Source organism: Neoarius graeffei, chromosome 16 (assembly GCF_027579695.1).
Source record: "Neoarius graeffei isolate fNeoGra1 chromosome 16, fNeoGra1.pri, whole genome shotgun sequence".
NCBI classification, from domain to species: Eukaryota; Metazoa; Chordata; class Actinopteri; order Siluriformes; family Ariidae; genus Neoarius; species Neoarius graeffei.
The window spans coordinates 70,952,628-70,979,976 of record NC_083584.1 but is presented as its reverse complement, the minus strand read 5'-3'; the positions used below and the strand labels follow the sequence as shown (position 1 = coordinate 70,979,976).

Sequence of the window (27,349 nt, the reverse complement as noted above, 5' to 3'; positions counted from 1 at the left end):
TCGAAGAGCGCTAGGAAGGCCTCGGGGTCGTCGTGCAGGCCCATCTTCATTAGGGTGAGGTAGGGAGGGCCCACGGCGGTGGAGGTGGTGGACCCCGCCGACGCGAGGAGGTGCTGGAACGCCTGACGATCTTCCTGTTGCGCCAGCATCAGGGCCTCGAACCTTTGCGCTTGCTCAAAATAATTAGTTTTTCTTTTGTTTCAGACATGTAAAAGCTTTTTTACCTTTACCTGACATGTTTCGACGGTGTAACTTCCGTCTTCATCAGAGGGTGACCCTCTGATGAAGACGGAAGTTACACCGTCGAAACATGTCAGGTAAAGGTAAAAAAGCTTTTACATGTCTGAAACAAAAGAAAAACTAATTATTTTGATTTAAGAAGAAGACATAATGAACGTAATATATTTACTTTGCGCTTGCTCCTTTCGGAGGGTGACCAGCGCCTGGTGCTGGCTCTGTTGGGCCGTGGTGAGGGCGTGGATCAGGTCCACGAAGGGTGAGGACTCCATGGGGCTGTTCTCCTCTGTGCTCCTTCCCAGGTTTCGGCACCACTGTAAGACTTTGAGCGGGTGGGTGGAGCACAGAAGTACGGCAGGCCAGAACTGAGTTTTCAAAACTCTTTATTTTCAGCTTTTCAGCTGTTACAATCCCCCAGTACCACAGACATGTGCACACACATCAGTTGTCTGGTTCGGGAGAGAGCTCCCTTCCTCTGCTCTCTCTCTCCTTATATAGGGCACGGTCACTGGGGAAGACACACAAATACAGGTTAACAGACATCAGGTGCAGTGATTCTGCCACTTACCTTCCCTGACTCCGCCCTCCGATCACAGACCGATGCTTGACCACGCCCCCGCTGCCACAGTAACCTATTGAATTATGTTGATGTGCAAAAAACGCTCTGTGTAGCCTGGTTATGTTAAATTTACAGCATGGGGTCTGTATGATTAGTGTGCTAGCTCAAAAGTTCGAGTGGTTTAATGAATATCTACAGTGGTGATCTATTTGCCCCGACTAAGTATATTTAACAGGACAACAACAATGTGTGTTCATGTTGACACCAATAGTTTCCCTGACATAATTCAATCATGTGTTTTAATGCTACATGTAGTCTACGCAGAACCAGCCAGCCGACCATACCATAGCCAGCCTTTGGCAGATTAGTCAGATATAGGGATAAAATTGTTTGTTTGTTTGTTTGTTTGTTTTGCCATGCAGTTTTAATGTCAACATAAATTTGTTGTCCAGACCCCACAAGTGAGCTGCTGCAGTCAGCTGAGCCTGGATGCATTGGAGAAAATGGTATTTATTATAAATGGTGCATGTGTGAGAGAAATTTGGAAGACATATTTATATCATCAGAGTCTTGTGAGATGGGGTGTCATCTGGGATTTTGAATGTTGTAATATAATAATGTAGCTTAGAATTTGTCTTTGTGGGCCTAAAGGAAAGATATGTGAGTGAGAAATTATCTATTTTTATTACACTGATGATAATTTTTTTATTAAACTGATGATAAATTGACACATGCCTCAGTTAACTGAGACATTATGGGTGTTGATAATAACTTAATAATGAGACACAAACTGAAGTGAACTACATACATTAAAAAAAAAAAGCAGTGCAAAAATCAGTAATAAAGATGACATAACCTTTGAATGTGTGTGGGTGATAATATTTCTTGTAAAGTTAGATATAACCTCGCCAACCTATCGATGCCAATCTCCCTTAAAAATTACAAGCCACAGGAAAACTTGACATAGCCCTTGGTCTTTTCAATAGCTAGAAATGCCCTTGCTCAAACCTGTTTTTTATTAGAAAGTACGCAATAATACAAGACCATTTGTGAGATGAATGAGTTTATTCATAAAATGTTTGCAGAAGCATTTACACAAATGTGGTGAAATGTTTGGGTAAAACATTTGTATGCTACGTTTCTCTGAGTTTGTGTAAACTCACTCATGAACATTAAATGATCGCCTCAAAATCGTATCATTGTTGATGAGTTATTATGATTTTACACAGATTACAATATCAAGTATCTAGTTACTGTTAGGTCAAAAGTAATGACACCCTGTAAAAGGAGGCGGCGTTAGTGTGTTTCTATGTTAGCCGATGCACTGCAGTGGCCAAGCTTCATTACTGGAAGCCTTAGTACATGCCACACAAGGCATACTTTCACTGTTTAGTCACCATTTTTTCACTCATTTAGCTGTCTATGAGCTTTACCGTTTATTGAGTTTTGTGGGTGGGGCTAAACAGAAATCAGCTGTGTCATGAATCCAAAAAAATATGCAAAACCTCCATAAATCTGTCGGCAATTATTATTATAATTATTTTATTTCTACACAACTTGACTAAAAAAGTCATAGACTAGGTCTGTTGTCTTTTCATGTGACTTATTGACTTTTTCTCACCAGTAATGAAATGCTAAAATTAGCAATCGGATAAATAAAATGAGACATTTATGTTGACTGTCTGTCCTAGATTTATTTCATACAATATCAATCCATTAGTATTAAATTCATTCACAGACACACACACACACACACACACACACACACACACACACACACAGACAGAGAGAGTAATCAAAGCACCTGGAGGGCCACTGAAATCCATTTCTTTGCTCTTTGTAATCACAAATCACTGATAACAAACACACACACACACACACACACAGACAGAGAGAGTAATCAAAGCACCTGGAGGGCCACTGAAATCCATTTCTTTGCTCTTTGTAATCACAAATCACTGATAACAAACACCTTTTATTGCTGCTATCGCTGTTCACACTAATGGCATCATTCGACCAGTTGCTTTATCTGATTAGTGTGCGAGCATTGGAACGAGATGAAGCTGAGATGGATACATGGATGCCGTCGGTCTGTTTTTAGCTCTTTTCTTCCTGTGCAGGTGTTTTGAGTTTCCTGTCATTTATCAGAGATGGCGAGATGAAGAGAGAGAGGCTTTAATCAGGCCATTAGCATAAGAAAAACAGCATTAGCATGGCACAAACAAGAGTGCTTTTAAACTGTAAAATTGTGTGTGTGTGTGTGTGTGTGTGTGTGTGTGTGTGTGTGTGTGTGTGTGTAAAGCTAATCAGTTTCCTTCCTTTTTAAAAATGTGATATTATTTCTCTGTTCCTTCCTCTATCTTTCCTGTCTTTTTTTCTGTTGTGCTTGTGTTTTGACCTTGAGCTAATCACAATTCCACATGGTGAAAAGAGGGATTTAAAAAAAATAGTCTATTTCACGTTATCAGAAATGTGGGGAAATTGAACGATTGAGTGATATGGGGGGAAAGGCGAAGAAAGGACGTGGCTCTAAATTGAGAACTGTTCATAATCTTCTGGTGGCAATGAGAGAGAGAGAGAAGCAAAAGTCAAAGCTTGAAAACTAAAAGGCTCACCTGAATTTCAGACTTGAGCTACATTTGTGTGTGTGTGTTTAGCTAATCACAGTACATACTGAGTTGTCATGGGAACATTGCAGAACTTCAGCTTAACTATGTGGGTGAGTGAGCTGTCATTAGCGCTCTCTCTCTCTCTCTCTGACATTCTGCTTGATGAGAGTAATGATCTTCTCATTCTTTCTTTTTCTCATACACACATCCCAAAAATGTATCACTTAGACCTCCACGGAATTGCCATGTTTACCACATATTGATTTGAAGTAGATCAGATTTCAGAGCGTGCCAGTCCATTCAGGTTTATCTTCCTGATTCAGAGATCAGACATCTAACAGGTGAACTAACACCTTGTGAAAATCCTCTGAAAGAACCTCTACAGTCTTCTTGAACATTCCCGTGTTCTTCAAACGATATTTGTGTGTGTGTGTGTGTGTGTGTGTGTGTGTGTGTGTGTGTGTGTGTGTGTGTGCATGCATGGCTCTTTGGAGAAAATGGATCCTATGAACCATTCTCCTGTAGTTTTCACTTTTTAGCACGGTTCTGTCCCATTAACAGCCCATCTTTCTGGACTTAAAATGAATGCAATTGAAAAATCTGTTCTAAAATATCCGACACATTTGATCTTTATTGCTTTTATTAGCCATATAAATTAATGTCTAAAATATAAGAGTGCTTAGAAGTGAACAGAAAATGAAATGTATAATAACATGCAAACAACATATTACCATTTCAGACAGTCAGAATAGTAAAACTGCAAACTTAATACTAAGTGCTGAAGGAGTTTACCTCAGGTGGATAGAACAGTGAAGCAGAATTTTTTTTTCTTTGTACTTGTACATGTTTGGAACTATGTCTATTTGCTCGAGTTCAGGTCAAATGTAATATTTTAATAATTATTTTTTTCTTCAAAATTTCCGGTTTCCCCCACAGTCCAAAGACATGCAGGTTAGGTTAACTGGTGACTCTAAATTGAGCGTAGGTGTGAATGTGAGTGTGAATGGTTGTCTGTGTCTCTGTGTCAGCCCTGTGATGACCTGGCGACTTGTCCAGGGTGTACCCCGCCTTTCGCCCGTAGTCAGCTGGGATAGGATCCAGCTTGCCTGCGACCCTGTAGAAGGATAAAGCGGCTACAGATAATGAGATGAGATGAGATGAGAAAAAAAATTAATAAATCCAGATCCAATAAAAGCAACTCAATGATTTAACTTAAAGAACTGACTCAGAGAGTCGACTCGTTTGTGAACCACACATGACTGCTGTTTATCCCTAATAATAATAATAATAATAATAGGGGCGGCACGGTGGTGTAGTGGTTAGCGCTGTCGCCTCACAGCAAGAAGGTCCGGGTTCGAACCCCGTGGCCGACGAGGGCCTTTCTGTGCGGAGTTTGCATGTTCTCCCCGTGTCCGCGTGGGTTTCCTCCAGGTGCTCCGGTTTCCCCCACAGTCCAAAGACATGCAGGTTAGGTTAACTGGTGACTCTAAATTGAGCGTAGGTGTGAATGTGAGTGTGAATGGTTGTCTGTGTCTATGTGTCAGCCCTGTGATGACCTGGCGACTTGTCCAGGGTGTACCCCGCCTTTCGCCCGTAGTCAGCTGGGATAGGCTCCAGCTTGCCTACGACCCTGTAGAACAGGATAAAGCGGCTACAGATAATGAGATGAGATGAGTACTGTATTATCTATTTCCCCGTTTGTTATTGTGACATTATTTATTTACACATGGATAAACTATTTTGTTGTGTTTTTGTAGCTAACCTTTAGCAAGTTTGCCAACGTCACAAATTACCTCAGAGTCTGAGCTAGCTAACAAGCTAACTGTTAATTAGCCGAAAAGTAGCACAGTGTATAGGGCCGTCTTTATATCGATTACAGTCATTATCTTTATAAATAATTACTGTTTTTCCTCATATTCAGATTGGTTATGCAGCTTTTGGTTTTTTGTGGTTTGGTTTGGTTTGTTTTTTTGTTTTTTTCCCCAAATTCTCTCAGGTTAGCTTGTGTCAGTTAGCCATCCCGTGTTAGCTAATTATCTCAGGTGTGCAGTATTTGGCTCTAGGAAGGGGATTTTTTTAAAGTATATTGTGCTTGTCTTTTTTGACATATGGGAGCTTTTATTGTTTACAGATTTCTCTCTCTTCCTCTATGTCTGTCTCCCAGGGAGGTGTTGGTGCAGAAGAAGAGAGCAGTGTGCGTCGGTCTGCCATCCACAGAGCTGCAAGAGAAGCAGAGGACAAGCCTGGCAGCGCCTCTCCCACCTGAGAAGCGAGGTGTGTGTGTGTGTGTGTGTGTGTGTGTGTGCGCGCGCGTTGTATGCACCCATAAAAGGGTAAGAACAAGAGGATGTAATTACGTGAGTGGTCTAAAAGTATGTGACCACTTTAGCTGTGAAGGAGCGAGAGCTTAGAGAGAGAGAGAGAGAGAGAGAGAGAGAGAAAATTGGAGAGAGACAGAGGGAGAGGTAGTGATGGAAACAGAATGTATTCATGCTGTGAAGTTTTCATCTCTCAACTTAAACACTAACCTCTTCCTCGCTCTCGCTTTCCCACTCTCTGGTTGCTATGGTGACCACCTACGCTCAGCACCATGCTCTGATCTTTATTTTTGCTGCAGTAACAGTGCAACTCACCACAGCACCACTCTGTGTGTGTGTGTGTGTGTGTGTGTGTGTGTTTTGAGTGTTGCTGTGGAAGTATTAAAGGAACATTTTAGGATTTTGTGTTTAATGTGAATCCACAGTCCGAGCGGTGTCAGAGATAAGTGTGAGGATGAAACAGATGTGGGAGGTTATGTCTGAAAATCGTTCTTCTGATAGTTGATGTTATACAGCTGTTTGCTCAGATGTTAGCACACATACGACTAATCTCAACTTTAAAGAAAAAAAACAAACAAAAAAACCCCACACTCATGAATAGGAGCTTTGTGGCAAAAATCTCTGTTACGTTCAAGCTTGCCTCAGGCTTTGCTAATGATAAATCCTGGTGAATCAACATACCCAGTAATGAGTTTATTCTCATTAACAGCACTAACCTCGTCATGCTTCCAATAAACACACGAAAGATGAAAGACAGATAAGAACCTGATGAAAATGAACAATTTGCATATTAAGAAGATAACAATAGAATGTGCGTCAGTGCTTTTGATTAAAAATAAAAACTATTGCTCCAGGGCAATGTAATTGTAACAGTGTGAGTAATGCGTCTCAGGGAGTTTTTCCTTGCCACAGGCACCTTAAAAGATACATTTATAAATTAATATGTTCAAAAAAATATATATAAAATTTATTTATTTATTTATTTATTTATTTCATTGGAGGAGTAGATTCAAGAACCAGAAAAGTCTGATAAATAAGTTTTCATTTTATCCATGTGTTTAAGTGTAACACATTTCATGGTGGTGTGACGTAACTGTAGCTACACACATCAGATGTGTAGTGATTTGGCTGATGATGCTACAACCATGCATGGCCAAGAGAGCCCTGTGTGGGAGGAGCATATACTCTCTCTCCTGTCAATCACAGTGACAGTAGCCAATCAGATGGTTCTTTCCTCTGATTGTGTGGCACCACTCTGTAATGACCTGCATGAGCAGCAGGTCGAAAAGATGCCGTCATATGGTAGGAGAGAGCTGACTAAGCTCAAATTAGGGAAAAAGTGGAGGGATGAGGGTGAGAGAGGAAAAAAATGTGTTCATTCTTCTTTCAGCTGTTCCCGTGAGGCAGATAATGCCCCTACATCTCCTCCTGTCCTTCGTATCTTTTTCTGTAGCACCAACCGCCCTCATTTCCTCCTTCACCACATCCATAAATCTCATCTTTGGTCTTCCTCTTTTCCTTCTACCTGGCAACTCTACCTCCAGCATTCTTTTCACAATATACCCTGGATCTCTCTTCTGTACGTGTCCAAGCCATCTCAATCTCGCTTTGTCTCCAAGTCATCCTAATAAGAGGGACACTCCCAATGAAAATCTCAGCATCTTCGACTCTGCTACCTCCAGTTCAGCCTCCTGTCATTTTGTCAGTGCCACTGTCTCCACACCATACAACGTAGCTGCTCTTACTACTGTCTTGTACACTTTCCCTTTCACTCTTGCTGGTACCCTTCTGTCACAAATCACTCCTGACCTTCTCCACTTCTCTTCCGCACTTGCCATTATGTGTTAATTCAGAATACATACGAATACACTTACGCTGCGTTCACACTGCAAGGCTTAATGCTCAATTCCGATTTTTTTGTGAAATCCGATTTTTTTGTGAGGTCGTTCACATTAACAAATATATGCGACTTGTGTGTGATCCTCAGTATGAACGAAAAGCGACCTAAAAGTGTTCCGCATGCGCATTGCAGGATACGACGACGTCACACGCAGTGAGCATGGCCAGTGTTTACGGAAGTAAAACCGCCCGGTTGCGGTATGACTCATCCAATCTAGCTTGAATAGCTGCATCCCCCCAAATGGAAATCAGCTCCCTAACCTCTGCGTCCTTCCATTGAGAAGATTCAGAACCTTCACAGCCCGAAGCGTCCCTCGCATTGATGTCATGCGCAGGGGCGCAGATACGTTTTTTGAACTGGGGGGGACAAAAAACTGGGGGGGACAAAGCTTCCAGCAAACCAACCCCAAACCCCGATATGCCTGTCAAACTTGTTGTTAGTAACCATAGCAACCAAGCTCGAGCTCGCAACCTGTGCAGTCTGCGCAGCTCAACCAACCGAATATCAGTCTTTGTTTTGTTTTATGTGAGTTGTTGCAACTATGTATACACTGCTGTGCACCTCAATAAACCGAATGGTAATTAGTCTTTTGATTTTTCCGTGAGGTTTGCCTTATGCAAAGAAAGACAGCATAGACGTTTTTCCTCCCTATAAGTGGGGGGGACCGAGCGAGGTGAATTTAAATCTGGGTGGGACGAATCCCACCCATCCCACCCTCTATCTGCGCCCGTGATTATGTGCCATGTTGTTGTAACTTTTTTTTGAGAGACCCGCCGCCTACTTCAGCGCAGAATAGTGACGTTTGTGGCTTGTTGATGACATGTAAGTCGGATGAATGCGACCTGGCGGTTCAGACTGAAGTCGCATATGAAAAGAGCGGATAGGGATCGGAATTAGGACCACATATCCAAACGGCCTGGGTCGGATTTGAAAAAATCGGATCTGTGTCATTCATATTGTCAATAAAAGATCGGATACAGGTCACATATGGGCGAAAAGATCGGATTTGAGTCACTTCAGCCTGCAGTGTGAACGTAGCCTTAGTGAGCGAACTATCTCACCATACGTTATTATAGCTACCTCTTTTTTATATAAAACCCAATGATATAAATTCCCCTCTGAAAAAAGTATCATATAATCATGAAAGTGTTTGACAGAAATATGTGATTTAATGTAATAAATGTTTCTTGACAAAGGTTAATGTCTGTCCTTAGTGAGTTTGGAGTGAACAGGTTTTCTGTTTCTTTTTTCAGTGCGAGGAAAATATTTCTGTTTATAGAGTATGTAAGACTAAATACACACACACACACCGTACATTAGAATGTGTGAGTGTTTAGTCTTATTGTGTATATTATCTCTCTGTAGTTGTGTAACTCTATCTCTCTGTAGGTGTGTATTATAACTCTATATTGTGTATGTTATCTCTCTGTAGGTGTGTATTATAACTCTATATTGTGTATGTTATCTCTCTGTAGGTGTGTACTATAACTCTATATTGTGTATATTATTTCTCTGTAGGTGTGTATTATAACTCTATATTGTGTATGTTATCTCTCTGTAGTTGTGATCATTCCGTTGGTGGATGAAGATGAAGACAAGGTCATGTCTCTTATTTTGGTGAGTTTGCTCTCCATCACAGCACACACACACACACACATGCACACACACACACACACACACACACACACACACACACACACACACACACGCACACACATACTCGATTAGAAGCTGCATTTCTGGAGTCAATTTGGCGAGTGATGTGCTCCAAACCCTGTGATTTAATCCATCATCATTCTTCCTCACAGTGCAGAAGAGTTTCTTCTGCATGCTAAAAATGAAAAGTCTGACTCGAGTGAATCTGATTAGGGAAATGGAAGTAAATGGGTTCAATCAAAGTTAGAAGCTTTTGTTTTCATGCAGAATGTTTTGCAAATGGATCGTCTGGAAATTGTAAATTGTGTGTTTACTACCACTATAGTAACACTAGTGAGTTTTCTGAAGAGGAGTAAAAGCCGTTAGGAGAATATATCTGATGTTAGAGTGTCACCATACACTTTCTCAATAATACAGTGTGTTGCAAAAGTATTCATCCCCCTTGGTGTTTGTCCTATTTTGTCGCATTACAAGCTGGAATTAAAATGGATTTTGGAGGGTTAGTACCATTTGATTTATACAGCATGCCTACCACTTTAAAGGTGCAAATTGTTGCTTTATTGTGACACAAACAATAATTAGGATGAAAAAAAACCCCAGAAATCTGGAGTGTGCAAAGGTATTCACCCCCTTTCATATGAAACCCCTAAATAAGAGCTGGTCCAACCAATTCACTTCATAAGTCACACAATTAGTTGATTAAGATCCACCTGTGTGCAATCAAAGTGTCACATGATCTGCCACATGATGTCTGTATAAATCAACCTGTTCTGGAAGGACCCTGACTCTGCTACACTACTAAGCAAGCAACATGAGAACCAAGGAGCCTCCAAACAGGTCAGAGCCAAAGTTGTAGAGAAGTATAGATCAGGGTTGGGTTATAAAAAATATCCCAAACTTTGAATATCCCAGGGAGCTCCATTACATCCATTATAGCAAAATGGAAAGAATATGGCACCACTACAAACCTGACAAGAGAAGGCCACCCACCAAAACTCACAGACCGGGCGAGGAGGGCATTAATCAGAGATGCAACAAAGACACCAAAGAGAACACTGAAGGAGCTGCAAAGATCCACAGTGGAGATAGGAGTATCTGTCCATAGGACCACTTTAAGCCGTACACTCCACACAGTGGGGCTTTATGGAAGAGTGGCCAGAAAAAAGCCATTGCTTAAGAAAGCACATTTGGAGTTTGCCTAGCAGCATGTGGCAGACTCCCCAAACACATGGAAGAAGATTCTCTGGTCAGATGAGACTAACATTGAACTTTTTGCTCATCATGGGAAATGCCACATGTAGCGCAAACCCAACATCCTGAGAACACCATTCCTACAGTGAAGCATGTTGGTGGCAGCATGATGCTGTGGGGATGGTTTTCATCTGCAGGGAAAGGAAAGCTGGCCAGGACTGAAGGAAAGATGGATGGCACTAAACGCAGGGTAATTCTGGAGGAAAACCTGTTTGATTCAGCCAGAGGTTTGGGACTGGGACAAAGGTTTGCGTTCCAGCAGGACAATGACCCTAAACATACTGCTAAAGCTACACTGGAGTGGTTTAAAGGGAAATAATTAAATGTCTTGGAATGGCCTAATCCAGACCAGACCCAGACCTCAATCAAATTGAGAATCTGTGGCATAATTTGAAGATTGCTGTCCACCAACGCAACCCATCTAACTTGAAGGAGTTGGAGCAGTTTTGCCTTGAGGAATGGGCAAAAATCCCAGTGGCTAGATGTGCTACGCTAATAGAGACAAACCCCAAGAGACTTGCAGCTGTAATTGCAGCAAAAGGTGGCTCTACAAAGTATTGACTTTGAGGGGTGAATACCTATGCACACTCCAGATTTCTGTTTTTTCATCTTATTGTTTGTGTCACAATAAAACAACAATTTTCACCTTTAAAGTGGTAGGCATGTTGTGTAAATCAAATGGTGCTAACCCTCCAAAATCCATTTTAATTCCAGCTTGTAATGCGACAAAACAGGACAAACACCAAGGGGGATACTTTTGCAAGACACTGTATCTCAATTTATAGTTAAACTTTTCAATACTGGTCCAAAGTCAAACTCCAATTTCAGTAATTCATCATTAATATTGTAATTGTTTCACTGATCATTTTTCAGTCCATTTAAGTCCCTCATTCTGTTAAAGGTCATTACATCTCATTCCTTCACCACTGTGTAATGTATTCACGAGGGAATGTGTAGCTCATAAAGCTTTTTCCATAAAGTTCTCTGAATGTGGGGCATCGTTAATGTTTATGCACATCTGAGTTTACGAGTGAATTTATATCTGGACCGTTTCATCATGAAGCAGTAAGGTGAACATTTCAGTTTATAGGATTATAGTTACAAATAACAGACTTTTAAATAAAGAGCTCCAAGCCACATTTTATTCATTCGTTAATTCAGTCGTGTTCTTGAAGGAAACTGAAGCAAATAACCACGGATGTAGATATCTCACAGGATTCCTTTAAACATTCCTGTGTGTTTGTGTTTTCCTGAAAATTGACCACACACCTGATCCAGCTCATGAACAATGTGATGATTAAAATCCCCAGCACTGCACTAACAGTGTAAGTCTAGCTTATTAAGATGCTTAGGATATCATAAAATAACCAGGGTTAGGGTTTGAACTGATCCTGCATCTCCCTGAACTCTCGCAGTTTTTCAGAACAGTGGGAGGGTTTGAGTTTAAACAAGTGGGTGGGGTCATAAACAGCGAGAGGTGGTGTGTTTTAATCATTTTAATGTTTATTGTTGTGCATTTAAATGCAGTGACAGCAATTTGCATTAGCACAATTCATCTGAGGAAGATAATACAGAATCACAACGTCAACAAAGATTTTATAAAGGTTTATAAAATTCCTTACTTACGAAGATCCGTAATAAGCGACTGATGTGACTGACTGGTTTCAGCAGTCACCTTAACGTTCTCATGAAACAGCCCGAGAGCTGTGATTCTGTAGATTCTGTATGTTGACGTATTTCCTTTTAATGTTATGATTCAGTTTGAGACTTTAAAATTGGACTTAGAGGTCGATTAAAGCAGAACGATCAGTAGTTAAACTTGAACAGCCACCTAATTTTAAAATGCAGTAAACTGTTAAATTACAAGTTAATCCGTCTCGAAACACTGATTCCATAAGAAATAGCTCCACTGTGCTAACTGGAAAAAGAAATGCAGCTCCAAGTGACCGATTTATTAATCTGTTTTAATGACCGTGTGGAGGAGCGTTTTGCTGTCTAGCTTCATCCATCAACTTGAAAACATGTCGAATTCATTAAGATCAAGTAAGAGGAGCTTTTTCTCCCTGTACTGCTCTGGAGGCTCAAGAAGCCATTCAGATAGACTGTTAAGTAGATTTGACCCTCAACATGTTTATATTGAAGTGTTTGAAGTGTTTAGTGATTGTAGTGTTGGGTGGTGCTGTAGTGTGTGTGTGTGTGTGTATGTGTGTGTGTGTGATGCTGATGGACATTGTTAGCACAGTGATAACATTTAATAGAAGAAAAAATGCCAACCTCAAGAGCATATTTTATCATTAGCCAGTTTCTAGCGATGTTCAGCGTCTCATTAATGAGAGATCCAGAGTAGATGTGGTGGAGACATTGGCGCAGATGTTGGACTGAAAGTCCCAGAATGCTTTGCAGCTACACTACACTAAGTTACCCTACCTTCACATTAGCAAGGGTCTATCCTTTAATTTACATTGACTTGAGAGAATATCAGTTCAGATGTCTATGGTGTGTGTGTGTGTGTGTGTGTGTGTGTGTGTGTGTGTGTGTGTGTGTGTGTGTGATGTAGCAAAAGAACAAGAGTAAAGAATGTGGTATTATCATACCATGAGTTATTATATTAGTGTTTGATTTCCATCTTCTGGTGTTTCTTGTCTCATCTGTTCAGGTTTGTTGTCGTCAGCTCACTGACCAGGATGAGCAGAACCTTAATCTTCTGGAGAAACATGTAAGACACACACACACACACACACACACACACACACACATCACAAAGGATTTCCAACATGAAATTGGATCAGAATGGGTGCTGTTATGTTTTTCCTTTTTGTCAGTACAATCTGTGTGAGGCATCCCCCCGTCTCACTCTCTCTTTCTCTCTCTCTCTCTCTCTCTCTTTCTTTCTTTCTCTCTCTCACTCTGTCGCTCTCTCTCTCTCTCTCTCTCTCACTCACTCACTCTCACACACACAGTGAGAGCAGGTGTAAGCTGCTTGTGCTCTTATTTCTGCACCGCTGTTCTCGTGTCATTCAGCAGCAGTAATGTGAATTATGTACAATTTAACCCCCATCTAAGATGAGCCCCATGTTCCCTGGTTATATGTTTAGCATATTTTACTGAATTATACTGAGTGTTTATGAAGGCTGAATGATTAGAGTGGGTGAGTCATTTATTTTAAAAAAGCCTGTCCCTTTTAACCAGTACGACTACAGTTTGCTTTCCTCAGCCATTTATTTATATTCTGCTCATGAACGTGATTGTAATGTAAACATGGAGCGGTGGCACTAAAATGTCATTTCCATATTGAACATTCTCTGAATGTGTCTATGACTCGAGGGTTACATATTTTCATCAGGCCAAGAGTTAATCTGGTCCTGATTCCATCTGCGCACACACACACACACACACACACACACACACACACACACACACACACACACACACGGAGTAGTGTTATAATAGTAGTGTGTTTGGTCCATGATGATGTAATTTTACAGTCATATCTACATGGTGTGTGTGTGTGTGTTTGTGTGTGTGTTTTCATTCCTACCAGCTCATCGTTGCATGTAAAAGAGTCCAGGTGATACAGAGGAGTGTGACACAGCCAGCAACCCAATCCCACAATGCACCACTCAACACTGATACTGCGAACAAGGAGAAAGACTACAGAGAACTGGACCGCAAGATTCTGCAGCTCTGTGGTATGAAGCCAAATGTTTACCTGTAGTAGCAGGTGTTTATCAATTGTACACTCTTTATCACGTTCTGTAACACACACTAAGTATGATGATCAGGATTCAATGTGTTATTTCATACACCGAGGTCAACACACAGATATTCGCTTTGTTCAGTTCTCCTTCTTTTTAGAGTGGCTTTAATCCTAAATATATAGAGGATATTACACAGTGGCGAGAAGATATGAAGTTTAGCTTCGAGTGGTGAATGTATAATTTTTTTTAATACAAGATGTTCATTTCTTCGTGTCACTGTGTAATATTCTTTTTATTATTTAGACACATTCACAAAAAACACCCCAAAAAAACGCAAATTAATCATTACATTACATTACAGGCATTTAGCAGATGTGCTTATCCAGAGCAACGTACAACATACCCAGAGCAGCCTGGGGAGCAGTTGGGGGTTAGGCGCCTTGCTCAAGGGCACTTGAGCCATTCTTGCTGGTCCAGGGAATCAAACCAGCAATCTTTTGGTCCCAAAGCTGCTTCTCAAACCATTAGGCCTCAATCAAAAGAATTTTAATTTTGAACCAGTTTGCAATCTTGACAACGCATATCTAGTCAGTGGGAAAACACTGGGAGTGACATCATTGGAGTGAAATATTGGCAAATGTGTCACTCAGGTCCAGGATGTACAATCCCCGATTCCAAAAAAGTTGGGACAAAGTACAAATTGTAAATAAAAACGGAATGCAATAATTTACAAATCTCAAAAACTGATATTGTATTCACAATAGAACATAGACAACATATCAGATGTCAAAAGTGAGACATTTTGAAATTTCATGCCAAATATTGGCTCATTTGAAATTTTATGACAGCAACACATCTCAAAAAAGTTGGGACAGGGGCAATAAGAGGCTGGAAAAGTTAAAGGTACAAAAAAGGAACAGTTGGAGGACCAAATTGCAACTCATTAGGTCAATTGGCAATAGGTCATTAACATGACTGGGTATAAAAAGAGCATCTTGGAGTGGCAGCAGCTCTCAGAAGTAAAGATGGGAAGAGGATCACCAATCCCCCTAATTCTGCACCGACAAATAGTGGAGCAATATCAGAAAGGAGTTTGACAGTGTAAAGTTGCAAAGAGTTTGAACATATCATCATCATCTACAGTGCATAATAGCAGACGTCTTCTCTGGGCCAAGGCTCATTTAAAATGGACTGTGGCAAAGTGGAAAACTGTTCTGTGGTCAGACAAATCAAAATTTGAAGTTCTTTATGGAAATCAGGGACGCCGTGTCATTCAGACTAAAGAGGAGAAGGACGACCCAAGTTGTTATCAGCGCTCAGTTCAGAAGCCTGCATCTCTGATGGTATGGGGTTGCATTAGTGCGTGTGGCATGGGCAGCTTACACATCTGGAAAGACACCATCAATGCTGAAAGGTATATCCAGGTTCTAGAGCAACATATGCTCCCATCCAGACGACGTCTCTTTCAGGGAAGACCTTGCATTTTCCAACATGACAATGCCAAACCACATACTGCATCAATTACAGCATCATGGCTGTGTAGAAGAAGGGTCCGGGTACTGAACTGGCCAGCCTGCAGTCCAGATCTTTCACCCATAGAAAACATTTGGCGCATCATAAAACGGAAGATACGACAAAAAAGACCTAAGACAGTTGAGCAACTAGAATTCTACATTAGACAAGAATGGGTTAACATTCCTATCCCTAAACTTGAGCAACTTGTCTCCTCAGTCCCCAGACGTTTACAGACTGTTGTAAAGAGAAAAGGGGATGTCTCACAGTGGTAAACATGGCCTTGTCCCAACTTTTTTGAGATGTGTTGTTGTCATGAAATTTAAAATCACCTAATTTTTCTCTTTAAATGATACATTTTCTCAGTTTAAACATTTGATATGTCATCTATGTTCTATTCTGAATAAAATATGGAATTTTGAAACTTCCACATCATTGCATTCCATTTTTATGTACAATTTGTACTTTGTCCCAACTTTTTTGGAATCGGGGTTGTATTTCATATGAAAAATGCATATATACTGTGTGTGTGTAAATCCTTATTGTTCTCTAAGCAATATTATTATTATTATTATTATTGTATTTATTTTTTAAATCTGCCATTATCATTCCTCATCATAGGCAATATACGTATATAAGTTAATTATTTTTGGACTGAATTATTAAATGAAATGCTCAAAAAACCTCATGTCCAATCATCCGAGACAACTAAAGTCTGTGCAAGGACAAGTAAAACTTTAATGGTAATCGTCCGATCAGACAACAAAAGTTAGTGCTGGCATCCTAAGCAGCACAGGTGCTAAGAAAGTAGCTCCTCTTGTTAATGCGAAATGCATGAAAAAGTTTTGTTCATCAACATGACAATATATAAAAGTACAAAAATATTTTAAGGAAATCATTCAATCTTCCTTGTTTCTGGGTATAATTCATTGGAGTATGCGTGTGTTTGAGTGTACTGGAAAAGCTCGTCTCAGAGGGGTCCACGTAATGATGTAATTATATCAGTTGGCTAAGGGTGATGAGGGTCAAGGACATTGAGTGCCAGCAGCGCGGTTGAAGCGGGCAGGTGTCAAACTTGGAACTTTTATATCACGATTGGAGTTAATAATAAACAATATCACTGAATAATGTTCCTTACCTTTAACCAGTATATATATTATAATTGTTTAAATTGTTTTTCATGGTTTCGTATATTTCGTAATTATATCATTTTTATTTTCTAAATATTTATCAACATACCACCATTGTGGCACGGGAACCTGTGATTGGTGGACAGCCGACAAAGGGTGTCTCCCACTGGTTGTAAATCGTGACATAAAAATTGTAAACACATATGGGACCCACTGATTGGTAGTTCACATACTGAAGCCAAGTGGAGATGTCCGGCGTCTGTTGCTGTTGTCCCAAGAAAACTACAGTTAAAAAAGCTCTACTACCGGATTACTTAGATAATCTTAGTCAGAAAGAAGCGAAGGATAGATATACATGGAAATTAGAGTTTATTAGCGGTTCTGGTCTGTACAAAATTCCTCGAAATGACTGAAGTGACGATGCAGATTTGTGGCCCAGCGTTAGCATTAGCTACATCTTTTTCCTGAAAAGTCCCGACACGGAAGAACAGTTTTAAAAAAAACTGCAAAAACAAGAAAACCTTCTTTGTGTAAAGACTTTTTCCCCTGACATCAGCTTTTGGGAACAGAATGTTGTGAAAGCCAAAGCATTTACTCTCAAAGGGCTCTGACCTACACTGTGGTATCCCCACCCCTCCATGTCTCATCAACCCCCAGGACATGTAGTTACACAGCTATCTACACTATCATTTATACAGTGGTGCTTATTATTGTTAAAACAATATCTGGAGTGTTATTTGTAAAATAACAAAATATCTTGCTCTAGACCAGGGGTGGCCAACCAGTCGGAGCCCAAGAGCCACAATTCTTACTGTGTTACGGCAAAGAGCCACATTGGCACATGAACATGGGCACACAAATATTACCCTTCCTTCTGCGCGTGCGGACACACACACACACACAGCCACATTGATGTCACACTCCAACTTAACCAATGCCCCACACCAACATGATAATGATACATTTACTGCAGTACCAAGACCACAGACCAGTCATTTTCAACAGTGGCGATTGGTGAAGAAAATTGTAGGTGGGGCACAAAGGCAGACATTGTTTACATGTGGGAATTCCCCCCATTGGGGGGGTTCCGGGGGGCCTCCCCCGAAAAATTTTGGATTTCTTAGATGCAATTTCCTGTATTCTAGTGCATTTTGGAGTTACCTGTTTAACATCGAAAATGCAAAAGCCATTTTGATTCAGCTTGAATTCTCAATTGCATGACCTGCACAAGACCTGCATTCAAATAAATAAGTATTCAAATAAATACAGTCAGTCGGAAAATGGAAATTACAAAGTGCTAATTTAATTTCCTCAAACAGTACAAGCTCCATAGGCACTGGGAACAGTGATCAGTGCAAGTGCAAATATAGATAAAATATAATACAATGCTCAAATTTTTGAAAGAAGAACACACACGCACACACACAAATTGATAACTGGAAAACAAATGAACAAATACATAATGTATATACACTACATGCCAAAAGTTTGGACACACCTTCTCATTCAATGTGTTCTGTGTTCTCATGACTATTTACACTTACAGTATACTCTACTCTCACTCAAGGCATCAAAACTGAATGAGCACTCACCTACTACTCAGGCTTGCGCGCCCAAACGCACCTGCGCATTTGTCATGATGTGAAAATACCGTAATGAAACCAAGCGAAGCACCTTTAATAAAATAACCGTAATTAACTGCAGTGAAGCGAAAACGCACATAAAACCACAAACGAACACCAACTTGGACGTGAAGGTGAGAGCCGCATGACAACAGGCAAAGAGCCGCATGCGGCTCGCGAGCCGCGGGTTGGCCACCTATGCTCTAGACTTTCAAACAATATTGTAAGATTTTATTTTAATTTTATCTAATAGTGGATGGTACAATAATTACAAACACTAACAGAATCAGCACATTTCAGTTGTAGCTGTTAGTTATACAGTAACTATAAATCACCCTTGCACAAATAATTTCAATAGACGGTTAATGTTCAGTTCCCTTTTCATTAATTCTCGATTCAAAGGCACAGCTGAGTCACACAGGTTGATCAGTGTGTAACGGACAGTAACAATTTTATCCAAAATAATTTTTCCTGCCTTAGTTGATTTGTTTCCATTTCACATGCGTGCAGCTGGTGTAAAGTTCAGTGTGTTTATGTAGAACTCTCTCGAACTGTAGGTTCATTTCTACGCTCTCTGGTTCCACGGTGACGTTTTGCACAGGACTGCGTTCCTTTGATAACAGAAACAAAGCTCCAGCGTTATTATACTCATTCAAAACTCTCCACAGCTTAACATACCCTAAATTATTCATTCCTCTGCTACTAGAACTTCTTTCTTTCTGAACATGTGTGCATATATTGGTGTTATGGTTTTGCGGATTTATGATAATTATGCTGCTTCACCTATTAAAAAAAAAATCAACTGCATTCTGTCCTTTCCAAAATAAAATAAAGCTCTGGGCAAGCGGAATTGTTTTTCGCGAAAGTATGTTTTGGGTGCTGCTTGCCCATTGGGCAAGTAAGACTGGGAGACTTTTTTTTTTTGAGGACTGAAATGGTATATATTTTAATATTATTTCTAATATTCAAGATGTAGGGCGGCACGGTGGTGTAGTGGTTAGCGCTGTCGCCTCACAGCAAGAAGGTCCTGGGTTCGAGCCCCGGGGCCGGCGAGGGCCTTTCTGTGTGGAGTTTGCATGTTCTCCCCGTGTCTGCGTGGGTTTCCTCCGGGTGCTCCGGTTTCCCCCACAGTCCAAAGACATGCAGGTTAGGTTAACTGGTGACTCTAAATTGACCGTAGGTGTGAATGTGAATGTGAATGGTTGTCTGTGTCTATGTGTCAGCCCTGTGATGACCTGGTGACTTGTCCAGGGTGTACCCCGCCTTTCGCCCGTAGTCAGCTGGGATAGGCTCCAGCTTGCCTGCGACCCTGTAGAACAGGATAAAGCGGCTAGAGATAATGAGATGAGATGATGAGATTCAAGATGTTCCAAAGAGAGGAAGAGAAAAGGAAAAGTGTCAGGAAATTGTCCAGAAAAAGATGAAAATTAAATTACATTCACCTAAAATAAACGTTATGTTCCCATAAACAAACCAAACACAATTTGGCAGCAATGAATACATTTTCAAAAAAATTTATTTAAGAAATGAGGGGAAAATGTAAAAAGAGAAGCACAGTGGATAGGACGATTCTGGGGAAAGATTTCAGCAGGTTCTGTTTAGCAGAAATGTCTGATTAGCAGAAGAATGATGTGATGTTTTATCTCATCTCATCTCATTATCTCTAGCCGCTTTATCCTGTTCTACAGGGTCGCAGGCAAGCTGGAGCCTATCCCAGCTGACTACGGGCGAAAGGCGGGGTACACCCTGGACAAGTCGCCAGGTCATCACAGGGCTGACACATAGACACAGACAACCATTCACACTCACATTCACACCTACGCTCAATTTAGAGCCACCAGTTAACCTAACCTGCATGTCTTTGGACTGTGGGGGAAACCGGAGCACCCGGAGGAAACCCACGCGGACACGGGGAGAACATGCAAACTCCACACAGAAAGGCCCTCGCCGGCCCCGGGGCTCGAACCCAGGACCTTCTTGCTGTGAGGCGACAGCGCTAACCACTACACCACCGTGCCGCCCCCTCTCATAAACATATTTTATGAAAAAAAAAATCAAATATAAAATCTCAGCTTTGAAATTGTCCATTTTTTTCCCTTGCTGAAGTAAGTGATGAGTGTTTTTCTCCACATCTGTTCAGTCTATGACATTCCTGTGGATTTGTGCAAAGAGAAGCATTTTTCAGTTTATAGCCCTATTCAGATGCTATTATCACCTTCCATAGATTCTATAATAAGTTATTCATGAGCTCACTCCATGAGGAATCCCAGTTGGCTATGAATGAACACAAATCAGTTTCCAGCCTCTTACATATGAATAGAAGATCACATGTTATTGGATCATGAGTTTATTTATTTAGGGTTATTCATTTGCGATGAGAAACGTGTATCGGTTCCAAGTGTATTGGTGTCCATAAAGGGCTTAAACACTACTTGTTCATGATTGTTTCGAGTGGATGACTGCGTAGCAGTGAACAAAATGATGTAATAGAATGTGTTTTTTCATGTGTTGAAATGTGCTTCAGAAGAAAATACAATAACAAGAAAAATAAAAATTAAAGCTCATAAAAGAACAGTGAAAGCAAACGTGGGTTAAACACATGGCTCAGATGTGTATGTGGGAGTGTACACTTCATCTGCCTCTGCGCCTGTGGGATCTCGCTCTTTCTTTTGATTAATTTTATTATTTTATTTTTAAATGCATCCCTGGTCAGACAGCATGGAGATAAACTGATATGACCCATAGCAGCTACATTTTTATCAGAGTGTTTTAAAGCATCCATTCATTATATGATTGCCAGACGGTGGCTTTTTAAACACGCTCCGTGTGTGTGTGTGTGTGTGTGTGTGTGTGTGTGTGTGTGCGGGCGCGGGCGTGTGGGCAAAAAAATAAGTATTTCTGACTGAAGGATGGAGAGCAAATCTTCTGCGCTCAGCAGCACCTGTAGACGTGGACACAAATATATACTGTTGATGTATTTTAAGACAGATTACAGGAGAATAACAATGAGCCTCATTTATTTAGCTGAATATGAACAAATTTATTCATACATCATTCACATTCATCATTCACAAGAAATGTGGTCTTCATGAAAATCCAGTTATTTGTGGAAAAAAGTGCTCAACTGTAATTTTAGTACACTGTAAAATATAATAAGCTGACTTTACTTAAAAAAAATATGCAAAGTCGTTGCCTCAAAAAAAGTAATTTATGTTGATTTAGATAAATTAGATTGGGTTAACTTATTTTTTGTGAGTTTGCAGTACTCAAATTAACTTAGATTAGTTTGATTACATTAACTTATTTATTTTGAGTTTGCAGTACTCACATAAACTTATATTAATTTGATTACATTAACTTATTTATTGTGAGTTTGCAGTACTCATCTTATATAATTTTGATTACATTAACTTGTACTGTAAACTTAAAATAAATAAGTTAATGTAATCAAAATTATATAAGATGAGTACTGCAAACTCACAATAAATAAGTTAATGTAATCAAATTAATATAAGTTTATGTGAGTACTGCAAACTCAAAATAAATAAGTTAATGTAATCAAACTAATCTAAGTTAATTTGAGTACTGCAAACTCACAAAAAATAAGTTAACCCAATCTAATTTATCTAAATCAACATAAATGACTTTTTTTGAGGCAACGACTTTACATATTTTTTTTAAGTAAAGTCAACTTATTATATTTTACAGTGTATGAAGTGAGTACTACGAAAATTAGAAATTGATGGAAGTTTTAAATCCACACACATCTGTACTGAACAGTTCATGAAGTCTGAACTGAAGAAAAAAAAAAGTTCTAATCAAGAGCTTGACATTAACTTTTTAATCCTCTTGTCCAGTCGGAAAAGCAGCAAGATTTTTCACTCGTCCTGACCATAACATTCAGTCCTCAAAAAAAACCTCCCAGTCTTATTTGCCCAATAGGTAAGCAACACCCAAAACATACTTGCCCGAAAAACAATTCCACTTACCCAGAGCTTTATTTTATTTTATTTTGAAGAGGACAGAATGCAGATATTTTTTTTATGTAGGTGAAGCAGCATAATTATGATAAATCCACAAAACCATAACACCAATATATGCAGACACATTCAGAAAGAAGTTCTAGTAGCAGAGGAATGAATAATTTAGGGTATATTAAGCTGTGGAGAGTTTTGAATGAGTATAATAATGCTGGAGCTTTGTTTCTGTTATCAAAGGAACGCAGTCCTGTGCAAAATGTCACCTTGGAACCAGAGAGCGTAGAAATGAACCTACAGTTCGAGAGAGTTCTACATAAACACACTGAACTTTACACCAGTATGTGAAAGGGAAATAAATCAACTAAGGCAGAAAAAACTATTTTGGATAAAATTGTTACTGTCCGTTACACACTGATCAACCTGTGTGACACAGCTGTGCTTTTGAATCAAGAATTAATGAAAAGGGAACTGAACATTAACCGTCTATTGAAATTATTCGTGCAAGGGTGATTATAGTGACTATATGACTATATAGCTACAACTGGAATGTGCTGATTCTGTTAGTGTTTGTAATTATTGTACCATCCACTATTAGATAAAATTAAAATAAAATATTATATTATTGGGCGGCACGGTGATGTAGTGGTTAGCACTGTCGCCACACAGCAAGAAGGTCCGGGTTCGAGCCCTGTGGCCAATGAGGGCCTTTCTGTGTGGAGTTTGCACGTTCTCCCCGTGTCCGCGTGGGTTTCCTCCGGGTGCTCCGGTTTCCCCCACAGTCCAAAGACATGCAGGTTAGGTTAACTGGTGACTCTAAATTGACCGTAGGTGTGAATGTGAGTGTGAATGGTTGTCTGTGTCTCTGTTGCCCCTTTTCCACCAAAGCAGTTCCAGGGCGGGTTCGGGGCCAGTGCTTAGTTTGGAACCGGGTTTTCTGTTTCCACTGACAAAGAACTGGCTCTGGGGCCAGAAAAAACGGTTCCAGGCTAGCACCAACTTTCTGCTGGGCCAGAGGAAAGAACCGCTTACGTCAGCGGGGGGGGCGGAGTTGTTAAGACCAACAACAATAACAAGACCGCGAAAGATCGCCATTTTTAAGCGACGAGAAGCAGCAGCTGTACAAACGCAAAGTCATCCTTTATTATTATTATTGTTGTTGTTGTTGTTGCTGCTGCTGCTTCTTCCGTGTTGTTTTTGCTTCGATATTCGCGCCAAGGTTTATGCAAACGTAGCGACGTAACTGACGTATACAGCGACGTAATGACGTGGCTTCCCTTAGCACCGCGAGCTATGGAAAAGCAAACTGGTTCTCAGCTGGCTCGCAAGTTGAACAAGTTGTGAACCAGCACCAGCACTGGCCCCGAACCAGCCCTGGAACTGATTTGGTAGAAAAGGGGGGTGTGTGTCAGCCCTGTGATGACCTGGCGACTTGTCCAGGGTGTACCCCGCCTTTCGCCCGTGGTCAGCTGGGATAGGCTCCAGCTTGCCTGAGACCCTGTAGAACAGGATAAAGCGGCTAGGGATAATGAGATGAGATGCACACACACACACGCACACACACACACACACACTGGTTAGAGGTAAGGAACATTATTCAGTGATATTGTTTATGATTAACTCCAGTCGTGATATAAAAGTTCCATGTTTGACACCTGCCCGCTTCAAGCACGCTGCTGGCACACGATGTCCTTGACCCTCATCACCCTTAGCCAACTGGGATAATTACATCGTTACATGGACCCCCTGAGCCGAGCTTTTCCAGTACACTCGAACACACGCATACTCTGATGAATTATAACCAGAAACAAGGAAAATTGAATGATTTCCTCAATGTAACGATGTTGTGTTGATGAATAAAACTTTTTAATGCATTTCCCGTGAAATGAGATGAGCTACTTTACACTGGTTCCCTGTTCTCTTAGCGCCTGTGTTGCTTAGGTTGCCAACACTAACTTTTGTTGTCCAATTGGATGATCACTGTGATGTATGTGCCCTGCACTGACTCCACCAATGTATGCACCCCGTACCACTAGTTGGCGCTGTGCTGCCACTGTTCCAGTAATTATCTGTATGTACGAACTAACGCAGATACTTCAGTAAATGAATATAGTTCTCACCATGAAGACGTGTCTGAGTATGTCTCTAGAAAGGTTATCTAAAGGAACCCACTACATAACATTATTGGCGACGAGGTAGACTTTAGATTACCCGCAGTGTTTCCGCCACGGTACTGACTGTGAGTGGAGGAAGGGAAAAGTTTGGTCGCGGTGGAAAGCTGACCAAGACTCGCACGTATAGAAAAGGGAGGGCGAGTGCTAATGACACGAAATAGCTGGCTACGGATACATTGGACACATAAATGCGTTCGACGAGAACGTGGAGCAATGGACAACCTACGTGGAGAGGTTTGAGCACTTTGTAAAGGCGAACGAGATTGAGGAAGATAAAAAGGTAGCCGTTTTTTTAAGCGTAATGGGTGCTGCTATGTATGGACTTTTACGCAGCCTCATAGCTCCTGACAAGCCAGGGGAAAAGTCATATCAAGACATTGTGAGTGTTTTGCAAGGGCATTTTTCTCCGAAACCAATTGTTATCGCGGAAAGGTTTCGCTTTCATAAACGAAACCAACAAGAGGGAGAATCTGTGACGCAGTCCATTGCAGTCATTAAAAAGCTCTCGGAACATTGCGAATTTGGCACACACTTGCAGGATGCGTTGAGAGACAGGCTCGTTTGCGGACTGAACGCAGAGGCAATACAGAAACGATTGCTGACCGAAGTGGCTCTCACTTTCCAGAAGGCGGTAGAGATTGCTGTGTCAGTGGAGACTGTAGCACGAGAAACGCATCAGCTGAGTAACGTGCTAAAGGTGCACGCATTGTCAGTGAATAATCAGCAACGCGACAAGTGTGCGCGCTGTGGTAAAACAAATCATAAAGAAGCAGAGTGTTATTACAAGGAACAGAAATGCCACAACTGTGGTAAGAAAGGTCATACAGTTAGGTCCATATATATTTGGACACTGACACAAATTTTGTTTTTTTACCTGTTTACTGAAACATATTCAAGTTATAGTTATATAATGGACATGGACATAAAGTCCAGACTTTCAACTTTCATTAGAGGGTATCCAAATTAAAATTGGATGAAGGGTTTAGGAGTTTCAGCTCCTTAACATGTGCCACCCTGTTTTTAAAGGGACCAAAAGTAATTGGACAATTGACTCAAAGGCTATTTCATGGGCAGGTGTGGGCAATTCCTTCGTTATGTCATTCTCAATTAAGCAGATAAAAGGCCTGGAGTTGATTTGAGGTGTGGTGCTTGCATTTGGAAGATTTTGCTGTGAAGAAAACATGCGGTCAAAGGAGCTCTCCATGCAGGTGAAACAAGCCATCCTTAAGCTGCGAAAACAGAAAAAAACCCATCCGAGAAATTGCTACAATATTAGGAGTGGCAAAATCTACAGTTTGGTACATCCTGAGAAAGAAAGAAAGCACTGGTGAACTCATCAATGCAAAAAGACCTGGATGCCCACAGACGACAATAGTGGTGGATGATCACAGAATAATTTCCATGGTGAAGAAAAATGCCTTCACAACAGCCAACCAAGTGAACAACACTCTCCAGGAGGTAGGTGTATCAATATCCAAATCTACCATAAAGAGAAGACTGCATGAAAGTAAATACAGAGGGTTCACTGCACGGTGCAAGCCACTCATAAGCCTCAAGAATAAAAAGGCTAGATTGGACTTTGCTAAAAAACATCTAAAAAAGCCAGCACAGTTCTGGAAGAACATTCTTTGGACAGATGAAACCAAGATCAACCTCTACCAGAATGATGGAAAGAAAAAAGTATGGCGAAGGCATGGTACAGCTCATGATCCAAAGCATACCACATCACCTGTAAAACATGGCGGAGGCAGTGTGATGGCTTGGGCATGCATGGCTGCCAGTGGCACTGGGTCACTGGTGTTTATTAATGATGTGACACAGGACAGAAGCAGCCGGATGAATTCTGAGGTATTCAGAGACATACTGTGTGCTCAAATCCAGGCAAATGCAGCCAAACTGATTGGTCGGCGTTTCATAATACAGATGGACAATGACCCAAAACATAAAGCCAAAGCAACCCAGGAGTTTATTAAAGCAAAGAAGTGAAATATTCTTGAATGGCCAAGTCAGTCACCTGATCTCAACCCAATTGAGCATGCATTTCACTTGTTAAAGACTAAACTTCAGACAGAAAGGCCCACAAACAGACAGCAACTGAAAACCGGTGCAGTAAAGGCCTGGCAGAGCATTAAAAAGGAGGAAACACAGTGTCTGGTGATGTCCATGAGTTCAAGACTTCAGGCAGTCATTGCCAACAAAGGGTTTTCAACCAAGTATTAGAAATGAACATTTTATTTACAATTATTTAATTTGTCCAATTACTTTTGAGCCCCTGAAATGAAGGGATTGTGTTTAAAAAATGCTTTAGTTCCTCACATTTTTATGCAATCATTTTGTTCAACCCACTGAATTAAAGCTGAAAGTCTGAACTTCAACTGCATCTGAATTGTTTTGTTCAAAATTCATTGTGGTAATGTACAGAACCAAAATTAGAAAAATGTTGTCTCTGTCCAAATATTTATGGACCTAACTGTATATCAAAAGTTTGCAGAAACAAAGAGACTGTAAATAATGAAAAGTCAGTGAAACCCAAAGTCAAAAATAAGAACAGAGTGCACCACATGGAGGCAAAAGAGAGGTCCAGTAGTGATGGTAGCACAACTGATTCAGAGCTAAGTCTGCATATGGTGGCACAGAAGGGAAATTTGTCACACAAATGTGTTAAACCAAAAATTGATGGGAAGATCATTGAAATGGAGTTAGACA

General features: G+C 40.6%; 1 protein-coding gene across 7 annotated transcripts in view; it reads left to right on the top strand.

Annotated features, from left to right (window-relative positions):
- The window catches only part of LOC132900991 (cGMP-dependent 3',5'-cyclic phosphodiesterase), a 542,454-nt gene that overhangs the window by 425,711 nt on the left and 89,394 nt on the right, over window positions 1–27,349 (top strand). For all 7 annotated transcript variants that reach the window (XM_060943407.1, XM_060943409.1, XM_060943411.1 and 4 more), the window contains 4 exons: window positions 5,570–5,679; window positions 9,185–9,240; window positions 13,187–13,246; window positions 14,072–14,219. In XM_060943407.1, coding sequence (XP_060799390.1) covers window positions 5,570–5,679; window positions 9,185–9,240; window positions 13,187–13,246; window positions 14,072–14,219 — 374 coding nt within the window. The remainder of the gene's footprint in view (window positions 1–5,569; window positions 5,680–9,184; window positions 9,241–13,186; window positions 13,247–14,071; window positions 14,220–27,349) is intronic.